Consider the following 12904-nt stretch of genomic DNA (forward strand, 5'->3'; position numbering starts at 1 on the left):
CTGTTGTTTATATGCAGTTTGCACCAGTAGTAGTAGTGTTCGTAGTGCTTATCATGTTTACTCCGTCTCTTTAAATATTTGGACATTACAATTAAATCCTTTAATTACAATTAAAGGAATGGATTTTATTTTTAAGTAATTTTGAATTATACTAAACTGTATAATTTTATCGATAATAAACAACATTTGTTCATGTTTAATTTATTTTAATTTTTATCATAATTTTGGTATTTTATCCAAACACATACACTGTACTAACAGCATGTATGTATGTATATTTCGAAAGTTGCAGCAACCCCACGATTTCAAGCCACGAGCAGCCACTGATAATGAGGATATTAGATATTCGTAATCATATTAAAATCAAAATTAATTAAAGTTTCGAATGTTACCAGAGAGTTTATGAAAATAAGCTTTCGGAGCTGCCTTGGTTTGCACTACTTAAAAGACACGGCCTCTGCTCAGGAGCCCATATATGAGTGATCCTGCCAAACTGAAGCCTAGTAAAAGCTGTATACTTTAGTATGATACTTAAAATAATATAACTTCTGACATAAGAACTACTGTGGCATTGAATAGAGGCTTTTTTGTATGTTTAAGTTTCTGTGTACTCGCTGATGAGAACCAACAGTGCGAAACGGTTGTCCAGCCCCGTGAAACCTAAGCAGTGCATTAATAAAATACGAATACACCACTGGCTTCTAAGCAGAGTCTGTCTTAGTCAAGGCAGTTCCTATTTTAAAGGTTTATTTTCATAAACTCTCGAGTTAACGAAAAAAAAAAAAAAAGATGTTTCAGACGATTATTATTACTGAAGTTATTCTAGCTTTGGGGTTTCAATTATATTTAATAGCTTCATTATATTTTCTCTCTTGCCAAACTGAAACCTTCTAGGCTTAGAATATTTGCTTTAAACAACATTATTTTTTCATGGATAACAAAAGCCGTGCCTTGATTATTAGAATGGTTTTAGCATGACAGTTCTCTTCTGTCTGTCTCAAGAAAATACAAGCAACAATTTCACGTTTGCGTAACTATAGTAACAAACATAATGACTGGGTTAATTACTACATTGTGTTGGCGTTAATTCAATTAAGACTGCATCGGTACTATGAAAACACCATTTTTGTAGGTTCGTACGCAGTCACCTTTCCTGGTGATCCAATATTGGCTTTATTACCACGTAGCTCTTTCAATAGTGGAAATTTTGGATATTTCCAATGAAATTGTGTAAATATAAGAATACTTTTCATTCCTGCAACTTCTCAAAGACTGCGTATACCCAACTATTAAATGCATTATACGTGGAATGTATACAAAGTGTACAGTCGAATAGTTTCTACAATAAACGAAGGTTGTGTTAATGACACCGCTTAATAACTTCCTTCTATTCAAAAGGCCACAATTTCAATCGGTATAATAAGAGAACTCCAATGTTGCCATCTGAGAGATGATAATCCTATTGTTTACCCGCTTAGAAGTATTGTTACGTGTTCAACAATCCCCCAAACGCTAACGTTTATTGTAAGGTGTCAATTTCAAACAGAGTTTCAATTAGAATGATACGAATCTTCAGAACAACGAAACACGTCAATGTTGTAAATGAAACAAACCTCGTTAGAATTCGTTTTAATAAGCTTTGTAAAGCAAATGTACGTCTGTAGATGACTATTGATAAATTTTCCACCATCAGTGGAAGATCTTTACGTAAACAAATATTGACATTATGATCATAAGATGGTGGACTATGCAAAAGGACTCTTTCTTGTTTGTCAAAATAAAATAACAACCCGACATCAATTATTACGTTTCAATCGCAACTTTTATTTCCTTTCTGGGTTCTATTTAAGGGACTACCGAACCTCCAAAAAGAAGGCATGAATACTGAAGGGAAATGAAGGGAGGGTTGAACTTCCCGGATATTCCACTTGTATCAGACTTATTATCGTTTCATTTAGGGTTTGAGCAATATTTGAAAACTTTAATCAAAAGTATATTTTGTTGCTTCGGGAGCGATATTTCTAGATTGGGGGGAGAGAAGATGACGGGTAGGGTAGGTCTTAAAATCAGCTTCTTATATCGTATTTGGAAACCCATCAGTATTCCCCTGAATACCATTGGTCGTCCTAATAAGTATCTCCACTACTTCGTAGCCAGGCGAAAGAGAGAGAGGGCGCGCGCGCGCGCCACTTAATCATCTCTGTGCGTCATACATTAATGCAACTACACCATTTTGGCCTCAGGGCCCCCGTACACTTCTACGTTTTTCTCCCGCCCAAATGGCAGTTCGCGTTATAAAAAGTAGCTTCCTTCCTGACGGTTCTTTTGGAGGGTGGGTGGGAAGGGGATTGATGGGAAAAGTGATGTTATCACCTCCCCCCTTCCCTCCTACTTAGAGAATGGCTATAAGTTTAACGCTGTGTTCTCCTCCTTTTCCACCTACTTGGTTCCGCACTCTTTTTCCCCTATTAGATTCCATACACCCACGAAGCACCCTGTGGTTAAACTACCAGTTATGCCGCATGGGTATATCGGTAAGAGGGGGAACCTTGCAACTGAATTACTGTCGGTAAAAGATGGATAAATATTACAGTCAATCTGCAAATGATAACACACGAAATATTCCATGCCAAGTTCATAATATATGACTTCATTGAATATAATATATTCAATGAAGTTCAACTTACGAAACTGTGGTGGTGACGTTGTTTAGACGAACCCAAGTTCGTCCAGCGTTTTCGACATCGAATATTTTATCCTAGTTCATTGCTGTATATATTGCTGCAACAATTGAACATCTAATGTTGATGTGCAATTGTTGATCAAGTGCTATCGAATAACAATTGCGAAACAAAAATGGACATATATTGAAATCAACAAATATGAAAACAGCAGATTGTTGCTGAATCTATTGTTACAGAATTATATTACACTACATAAATTCCATTCTTGTAAAGAAATAATAGTGACTGAAGAAAATTGCTTCGCAAGCACGGTAGCAAGAAAATCTTGTTAGGTTAAAGGTCAAAGTTACGGAAAGCACACAAATTATCAATTCTAATGACCTAATTTTCTATAAAAATCAATAAACGTTATTAAACTGCAATACCGAGGCCAGTTTTCCTAATTAATTAAATGATCCAAGTTTAAAACTTTATTCTATTGTATAATAATCATAATGGGAGGCATCCATTCAACCACCCGGAAGATCTAGAATAGCATCTGGATCTTTCCTTTTATAATTTCTATTTGAAAAGTATTCTTTCTTCGTGTATATCAATTACAACAATAATTGCATTTTCTCAAAATAAAAATTATTCTAACTATTGAATAAGAAAATGCACAAACTTATTGCTTCCCAAGAGAGGTCAAAATCTGTACAAATTCCTAGTTTCACGTGCACAAGGCGAGTGGAAGATAACAAAACGGAAACGCGTTTGCAACCGGAAATTATTCAGTGCAGTGGGTAGTAAGCATTAGAGTCGACTTGCTTGAAACCGTGTGATAATGATAATTATTGATAATAAAGGAGAACCGGCTTACTGATATTTCTCGACTTTTAAAACAGTCGTACAGATTAGCCGGAAGTGAAACGCATGCTAAAGCCAACGAGCGTTAGACTATAATTAACGTCTGGTTTGCCACTTTCTTTTCCTAATTTCTCTTTGATTCATTTGGATTTTTTCTCTTCCCCCCCCCCCCCATATGGTTATAAATCAAACTCGGTCATTTATTATCTTCTTGAAAAACGGACTTGTCCATTCGCATTACTAATGATGAAAATGCCTAAGTTGTATTTAATTAGTTTAAATGAAATCTCAACTTTAATTTCAATTATTATTCAATAATCAATAGAATCATTTGAAATTAATACATTGTTAGCATTGTTTGCATGCTCAATATGTGATATTGCGACTATAATATTTAAAAAAAAAGGAAAACAACGCACAGCTTTAGTGGATAGGACGTGTAGTTAGTGCAGGAGTGGAGAGAAAGAATGTTTAATTGCAAAATCCACAATCACGTTACTTTATTTGTATGGGGGGTTCTCCCTTTTCTCATCCATCCCTTAAGACTGGTTGAGCCCTTCTAATAAGTGATTAAGTATGTATTTTTATGACTGTTGATCCGTGTGTGTGTGTTCACCGGCCGGTTTGTCCTGTCCTGGGGGGACGAAAAACCCGAGTTTCCGGGTGAAAAAAAAAACCTACCTCCACATGAGAGCGGCTAACTCACCTTTAGTCGAAAGAGACTAGATAAAAGTTCCTCCCGTCTTGGAGGGGAATCGAACCCAGGTCTTGCCGACCCAATGACTTCGTCTATACCAACTGACCTACGGAGGCTCTATCCACAATACTGGGTGAGTGTGGCTTCGATGCTAACGAATTAGCATGTTTTAATAAAGGAATACCGTGAGAAGACATATAAATACAAAATTAGTAACGAAAAAACTCACGTAAAAAGATTATTTAATAGTATAATTTATATTCAATACCTTGAACCTGAACAGTCTGGACTTGCAGAACATGCCATCATCACTAGACACAGAGTTCATTGGAGAAAGACAAGAGTCCTTTACAAAAGTCGGTTCCTCATGGAACGTCTTTACAAAGAAACATGCGAAACTTTAACAGATCCGATGGTTTACGTCTATCCCCTTTATGGGAGAGATAGTACTTTATAAATCAGCTCATCTTTCCTAACTTTGTATTGCATATATATATATATTTTTTTTTTTGTTAGGAAATTTATTGACCTTTTTAGTTATCTTACACTAGGTACATAGGTGGCGCTTTTTTGGAATTGTCAGTTATTGTTTAATTTGAGCTTAAAATGTACTGAAGATGCCTGTGACACGCAGACGAAAATTATTAGATGACCTTTTTACGTGAGTTTTTCCGTTATTAATTAGCATCGACGCAACTCAGGCTATGAGGCTTGCTTCAGAGCGTGATGAAAGTCATGCACCCTAACAACCGTGCCACAGTATTGCGCTGTATATTTTTTTAATATTTGTTTTCCATAATCAATATAGGACATAATTACTCATACTGTATTGTGTTGTGTGATGCACTATTCATAGAGAAGTTACCGAAATAACAACAAAAGATATGGTTGCTATTACTGGAATGACAGTAGTGGGTGTGGTTTGAGCACAAAGTGAAATATTTATGTTACGATAATCCCATAATGAACAAGATTACCTTCTGGATAATGAACTGGACAAACATGATTATGTAGCGTTGGAATTCTAAGCCTATTAAATAGGATTATTTATGATTCTCCTTTTTCAGCAGCATATATCACACGAAAGTGGCGTGGCTTTGGTTAAAAAGTCGAAATAAATGGCTAAATTAAACAACTAACTTAATGAATAATGCGTCCTTGAGGATCTAGATAGGAGGTTTGTCCTTTTGCAATGCTGGTAATATTCCAAGAAAAATATAGGACAAGAAGATACTACTAGATGTTTGGAGATTTCTGCGGATACATTGCCATTAATAAAATCTACATTATATTAATATATTTATTGTAGCCAGACGTTTATTTCTAAGTATCTGTATAGATATATTGGTAGCTAGTTGTATATACTGTATAACATATTTATTTAACTAAATTCAGAATGCTAATGCTATTGTCATTAGCATTCTTCAATAATTGTCATTGACGGATACGAAAATTCAACTTTACTTTTTTAGAAGTATTTTATTCCATCTTTATACATGTACTGCATGCTTATAAAGAATTCCGTGTTTTATTTCTGCGATGAGAATTTCATGGCAAAAATAAATTCGATGCGAGTAATTAATATGATTGATTATGTCTCTATGACGTTGAAGTGCAAAAACGGCTGACATTTGATACAGTTCATTTCCATTTCAGGTATCAGTGGTCTACGGTTAGTGAGTCTGGACGTGCCAACTGCTATAATGAATGGTGACTCTACTTGGTTAAATTGTACACTTGACCTCGAAAAAGATGAACTATATTCAGTGAAGTGGTACAAAGATGATGTAGAATTTTACCGATATCTTCCACGTGACAATCCGGCAGGTCAAAAGTATGACCTTCCGGGCGTTTATGTTGAGGTAAGCAGTTTAATGTGTACAATCTGTATATAAGATTACTTTGTAAAAATGTTCGTAGTTTTTAGTTTTTTATTTATTTATTTGTATGGAGTTTCCTCCCTTTTTCTCCCCCGTCCCTATTGGGGCGAGTTGAGCCCCCTCATGGGGGATTAAGTATTTATGGCTGTAGATCCGTGTGTGTTCACTGGGCCGGTTTGCCTGCTTGCGGGATGAAAAACGCCAGATAAACTGGCGGAAAAAAAAACCAACTGCCCGCGCCCAAGACCGACTAACTTGGCTATAGCTGAGGAAGATCCTCAAATTCCTCACGTCTTCGACGGGAATCGAACCTGGGACACTCCTTCCCCAGTCATATGGTTGCAAAGCGCATAGTCACTAGGCTAACCGCGCGGACATAGTTTTTAGTAAATGTATGAGAATCCATTTCCATAAAAAATAATCGAAATATTACATTAGCAGAGAAAACTGAAATCACGCATTCTTACACTTATCAATTGTAGTCATAGAACTGATGTATGATGACTCCATTCATACATATTTATACCATTTAAATAAATAATTTTTAATATTTATCTTAGAAATAATAATGGAACTTATATTTTATTTTAAATTTTATTTACTATTTTAATTATTTTTTTTATTTTTATCAAAAAATATTTCAATAAATAATAAACCTTTGAATATTTCATATCATAATTGTACAATTAATAAACTGAGTCATAATCAAAACGGGGTGATTGATTCATTCAATCCAATACCCTTGGAGGGTAATGGATGGCAATGCTGTAGCCAATGAAGTTTTAACTGAGTCTCGGCTATTGCTGTTACCCTCCTGCCATGATCAGAGCTTTAATAGCTCAATAACACCTTATCCCTACACTGTCCTCTACAGATAACGGGGAAGATGAAAAGCATTCTTGCTTCGCCCCTTTAAGCCAGTCCTTATTATAAGGACTATAAGGAACCAAAACGGATTTTCAATCCAATACCCTTGGAGGGTAATGGATAGCAATGCTGTAGCCAATGAAGTCTAACAGAAGCTCGGCTATTGCTGTTACCCTCCTGCCATGATCAGAGCTTTAATTAATAGCTCATTAACACCTTATCCCTACACTGTCCTCTACAGATAACGGGGAATATGAAAAGCATTCTGCTTCGCCCCTTTAAGCCAGTCCTTATAAGGACCTCTTGCCATGATCAGAGCTTTAATAGCTCAATAACATCTTATTCTTACACTGTCCTCTACAGATAACGGGGAAGATGAAAAGCATTCTTGATTCGCCCCTTTAAGCCAGTCCTGATAAGGATGCAGGTTAGGGGAAGGTGCTGGATGAAACCCTGGAAGGGTAATGGATGGCAATGCTGTACCAATGAAGTTTAACTGAAGCTCGGTGGTTGCTGTTACCCCCTTGGGACGCAGAGATTCGAGAGTTTGAGTTCGCTCGGAATATGAGCGGTTCTGCTCGGTGGTGGTGGTGGGTGGAAGGCCATCACTGAGTGGAGCCAACGCTGAGATGGACGGTCTTTCGCCCACGATTGAGTGGCTTAGGGATCGTCCGAATTTTTAGAGACGGCTTTACCTTAACATATGGCAATGCTGTAGCCAACGAAGTTCTAACTGAGGCTCGGCTATTGCTGTTACCCTCCTGCCATGATTAGAGCTTTAATAGTTCAATAACACCTTATCCTTGCACTGTCCTCTACAAATAACGGGGTAGATAAAAAGCGTTCCTGCTTCGCCCCTTTAAGCAGTGTCCTTATAAGGATGCAGGTTAGATAATATATACTATTGTATTTATTTTTAATATAAACAACACTTTTAATACTCACTAAAAGTGAATCACATACGAAGCTTTATCAAATTTCTTTAAATAAAAAAGTAAATACAATTTTTTATTAACTACAGTTAACAATATAATTATCAATAATTGTTATTTAAATAGTAACTGTAATTGAATATTTATTTCAATACATAAGAACGTTAACAATCATTCGCGTTTCTAAGAAAAAGAAATTTCCTGAATAAAACTATCTGTTAACCCCAAAGATGTGTTTAAGCAAAACAAATATCTTATATAGTCCAAACACTGCTGACCAAATGTCCACTGAGTAAAATAAATCTTTTTCTTATCTTCGGGTTTCTTTATCTTGACAATCGCCAATCTCCTGTGGTCACTCTTGTTATCTCAGAAGATCATGGAAAGTATTTATTGGCTCGTCGATCCAACTCCCCGCTCGCCTGTCGTTTTACGTAGGAAGTAAAATTCAGTAATTTTTTTTTGAGTAGTTCAAGTTCACCTCACTTTTTTTAGGCATTTTCTGTTTAAAAAGAAAACAACAAATATGATAATCCCATTACACAGTCATTCGAATAAAAGACACGCGATCCGAAATAGAAGTTTAACTTCATTCCTTCTTAATACCTAAAGTGTACTGCAACAACCTTTTAGTAATTTGATCCAAGTCATGGCTCGACACCCACAGATGTTGATTGGCTCCTTGACATTGATCGACATGCGTCAAGCTCGCAGCGTGAACCACATTTCCAGATACATTGTGTAAAGCCCTTTCATGAGGATGTCATGCGGAAATATCGACCTCTCTTGGAGAAGTTGTACTGCATTTCCGTTCATATTTCGAAAAGTTCATTCTTTGAGCTGTCTCCGAGCTTCTACTACGCAATTAAAATCCCCCCCCCCTTAAGTGACAAAATATATTTCACTCACTCACCTCAGCATTTGAAACTGGAAACTCGAGTACTTACTAAACTAAGTTTGTGTCTATTTGCCTTTAAAGTTTTCTTTAAATTCGTTTTACTTTAGTCCCCTAATCTTAAACGAACTTATTAGGAACTTTACTATTTAGCGAGTCTTCTGTAATCGAAAGTGATATTTGAATCCTATCTACGATGCTAGAAACTTTCATGTGTAGAAAGAAAGTAATGAAGATGAGCGCCTATCTTATATGAAATCGATTGCCTTAGTATCCCATGATGCAAAGCACACTTCCTTTTAGGACATTCTTAATTCTAACCATTAAGAGAAGTTCATTACCCACACCGGTTTTGACTTTTCTTGAGATCTCCTCAGTGAGAGCTGTGCCTACAAGCGATATCAAGATTGAATTAACGTAGAAGTCATATATTATCCATATACAATAGCAAAAAAGGTGAATCAGCTTATTAGGTGGTTCCTACTGATGATGCTTCAATAAACATCGAAACCAGGCTAGGTAGTGACACCCCTCTTCTATAATACATAGCAAGAAAGGAAGTGTGTTTTGCATTATGGAACACTAGGGCAATTGATGTGAAGTTATCATCTGCCTATACTAGTAACCTATAAATGAAGATATTTCACATCCGAACATTGTTTTGCTTGCACTTGGAAAAGGATCAAATAAGAATATAATTTCTTGGCATTTTTAATTTCATTTATAAACAAGTGAAAACAGCTGCAATATTTTTCACTTTGTTTTGCAATTAGATTGTAGTACTTGGAGTACTACTTTCAATAGGCTACTTCTTCCTGCTATAAATGATTCTTAAAATATTTCTGATAATTGATACATGAATTCTTGAGGTACTTAATGCTGGACACGTAAGGTATTATTTTTTTTAAAGTATTTAACTACTTCAAGTGCTACAAATAGTTATAGTACTTGCACGTAAAAAGTATTTCGTTCCAAATTTCTTATAAGTGATATTTGAAGTGTACACTATATTGACAAAAGTATTCGGACACCGTTTTGTCATGCAAATTTTGGATACCACCACATGCAAATATTTAGGGAGTGCCTGCACAAGGCTGGTAATAAAATGTGGGATGCGCTGCATGCTTTGCACTGTACCCGATATCAAAGCGCCACGTTCAGCTGAACTGACAGATGTCCAATATGGGATGGCAGTTGGGTGTCACATCGGTGGCCTTTCCGTCCGTGACATTGCTACCCGTCTCAGTATACCGAAATCAACCGTTTCTTATGATTCGCAGATGGTGTTACCACAGCAGGAAAACGTCCTGGGAAGCTACCGACACTCACTGACCGAGATCGACGAGCTCTGCGTCAGAATGATAGAGCACCCCACACGTCATCAGCGGCGGACCTCGGAGTCAACCTGATAATTGCTGCAGGAACCTAAGGCATGCAGAAATTTGCATGCCTTAGGTTCCCACGGCACAGATGCTACGAATAAGCCACACATTATCCCTCTCAGCGCCAAACGACGTTTGGACTGGTGTCTTTCATAGATTTCATACACCTGATGATTGGAAGAGGGTCCTGTGGAGCGACGAATCATGTTTTCAAATGTTTCACTATGATGGTCAACAAATCCAAATGAAACACACCCATACCATTACTAAGCCTCCACCTAACTTCATTTGGCATGATGCAGTCCTGGAAAAAAGTTCTGACAGGACTGCATTAATGCCAACTGAGGTTAGGTGGAGGCTTGGTAACGGTATGGGTGTGTTTCAGTTGGATTCGACTTGGTCCATTGGTAGACGTGTCCAAAACCCATGACGTCTCATGGATACCTGGACATTCTGAACAACTTCATGCTCTCGACGCTGCGGAAGTACTTCGGCAGTGACCCTTGCATGTTTCAACACGACAGTGTTCCGTGCCATACTGCACTGCGTGACCGACGCTGGTTTGAAGTTTTGAATTGGCAGGTTCAGAGTCCAGACCCCGTCGAACATCTTCAGGCAAATTAGAAAGCCCCAGACCACAGTGGCTGTCATCAACATCCAGCAATGGAAATAACTTGACGCGAGGAATGGAAGAAAATTCCTATTGAGAAGCAACAGAAAGGCCTAAAGTTCTCCAGCTCAGTGCTAGAAATATAATCAAAACGCAATTTTTGACCACAACTAGACATGCAAATATTTTTGTCAACGTAGTATATTTTAGAGTAAACTATGTTCTCCAAGTTATGGTTTATTATGAAATTCAAGTCATCCGAGCCTATTTTAAGCAGTATAAAACAAAAGTCCAACTGTGGAAATGCATCAAACTACTCCTATCCCTTATACGTCTCCTAAAAAAAGAAAGGGTAAAAATAGCACCTCCAAATCCATCTTCTAAAAGCTAACTTTTTTTTCTTTTTTTTTTTAAAGTCCGCCTGAAGGAAAGAATAGATGATAAACGACACGACGATATTGATCCGTTGCACAACAAAAAGTAACATCAGATAATGAGTGGATTATCGGACATCATCTGATGTACACCCTTTGCTTTTGCCATAATAGACTGATTCATCCCGGGGGTGAATCAGTCTATTATGGTTGATAGCTTACATTAAAGGATGGGCCCTAGCTAGTCTGTCAAGCGAGTTCAAAGCGTTTTCGAACATCACAGGGGAACCCAGGTGGACCCCGAAGGTTTCCAATCTTCGATGCCTCTGCCGAACTCCCCTCCCCCCTCTATGTCAGCTCATTTGACCCTGTTCGTGCGATTAATGGACTTTATAAATGGTCTTTTGTTGTGAGACAGGCTTATAAAACCAACAACAGGTAGCTACAAAAAAAGTGAAAGATTAAAGGAATTAAGATGAATGAATAAGAAGTCGAATCACTGAGTTAAAAAAAAAATTCCAATAAAAATAGACACATGATATATAAGTATAGTGTTACACAATATACAATAGTCCTTATAAGGACTGGCTTAAAGGGGCGAAGCAAGAATGCTTTTCATCTTCCCCGTTATCTGTAGAGGACAGTGTAGGGATAAGGTGTTATTGAGCTATTAAAGCTCTGATCATGGCAGGAGGGTAACAGCAATAGCCGAGCCTCAGTTAGAACTTCATTGGCTACAGCATTGCCATCCATTACCCTCCAAGGGTATTAATCACTGCATCTCACAGTCTCTTCGATCACAGTCGACAATATACAATATGTTCAGTATAAGTACTTAAAGTTTAGTGATATGGAATTCTAAAAGGTGTTTTCTAAAATGCTAAGCATATTGTTGCAATTTTAGAATATACTTTAATAGATAATTGTATCACAATTTTAAAATCAATCGCAATAGATTTTTAGAATAATTTCTTGAAAGATAAATAGCATTGAAATTTAAACATTCAGTAATTCTTTAAGGCTAATTATCACTTCGATTTTAAAAGTATCTATTATGGCTAATTAGCCCTTTGGATAACTTAGAAAGATTATTGAGTATAATCCCTGAACATGATGATGAATCCTTGGGGGAATTTAACAGATTATATAGCCCTTATACAATGCGAAGACTCTTCCAGAGAATGGAGTTTGAAATAGAGGGGGGGGGGGAATGTCGTCTGTTGCCGCATATCGGAACAAGTAAGTTAGGAAAAATGGTTTTCCGGTAGCTGCACTGCATAATTCGGGAGGCTTGAACAGAAAGGCGAATTCCAGTTTATTGGAAAAGAGTTCTGATATTCTCCATCTAGAAAAAAGGAAATTAAAGTGAATGTGATAATGACAGAGGAATTTTCCTACGGGATGTTCCTGGTAGAATTTATGCAGACATGCTTGACATGAAGGTGAGAAAACTTGTGGAAGAGAAAAACCTGGAGAAGAACAAGATGGGTTCAGAAAAACTAGAGGTTGTTAGAATCTGATTTTCTCCTTAAGACAAATAGTTGAGAAATATTGAGATTATAATAAATATTAACTGCAAAAATAATATAAAAAAAAGAAAGAAAAATAGATAATAGACAAAAGAGCAAAGAAAAATAGAAAAAGGAACAAATGAAAAACGAAGTAAAGAAAAAGATAAACGAAAGCAAAGATGAAATCATGTCATGTAAATCTCGAAGAAATAAAGGAATCTAAAAA

At 36.8% G+C, this 12904-nt stretch overlaps 1 protein-coding gene across 1 annotated transcript in view; it reads left to right on the forward strand.

The window, feature by feature from the left end:
• The window catches only part of LOC150106738 (synaptogenesis protein syg-2-like), a 393852-nt gene that overhangs the window by 77832 nt on the left and 303116 nt on the right, over positions 1–12904 (forward strand). Inside the window, exon 2 of the mRNA XM_090392677.1 lies at positions 5884–6089. Within this exon, the coding sequence (XP_090248803.1) occupies positions 5884–6089 (206 nt within the window). The remainder of the gene's footprint in view (positions 1–5883; positions 6090–12904) is intronic.

This window comes from Typopeltis vanoorti, chromosome 5 (assembly GCF_054136105.1).
Source record: "Typopeltis vanoorti isolate ZY-2024b chromosome 5, IOZ_Tvanoo_1.0, whole genome shotgun sequence".
In the NCBI taxonomy this organism is placed as follows: Eukaryota; Metazoa; Arthropoda; class Arachnida; order Uropygi; family Thelyphonidae; genus Typopeltis; species Typopeltis vanoorti.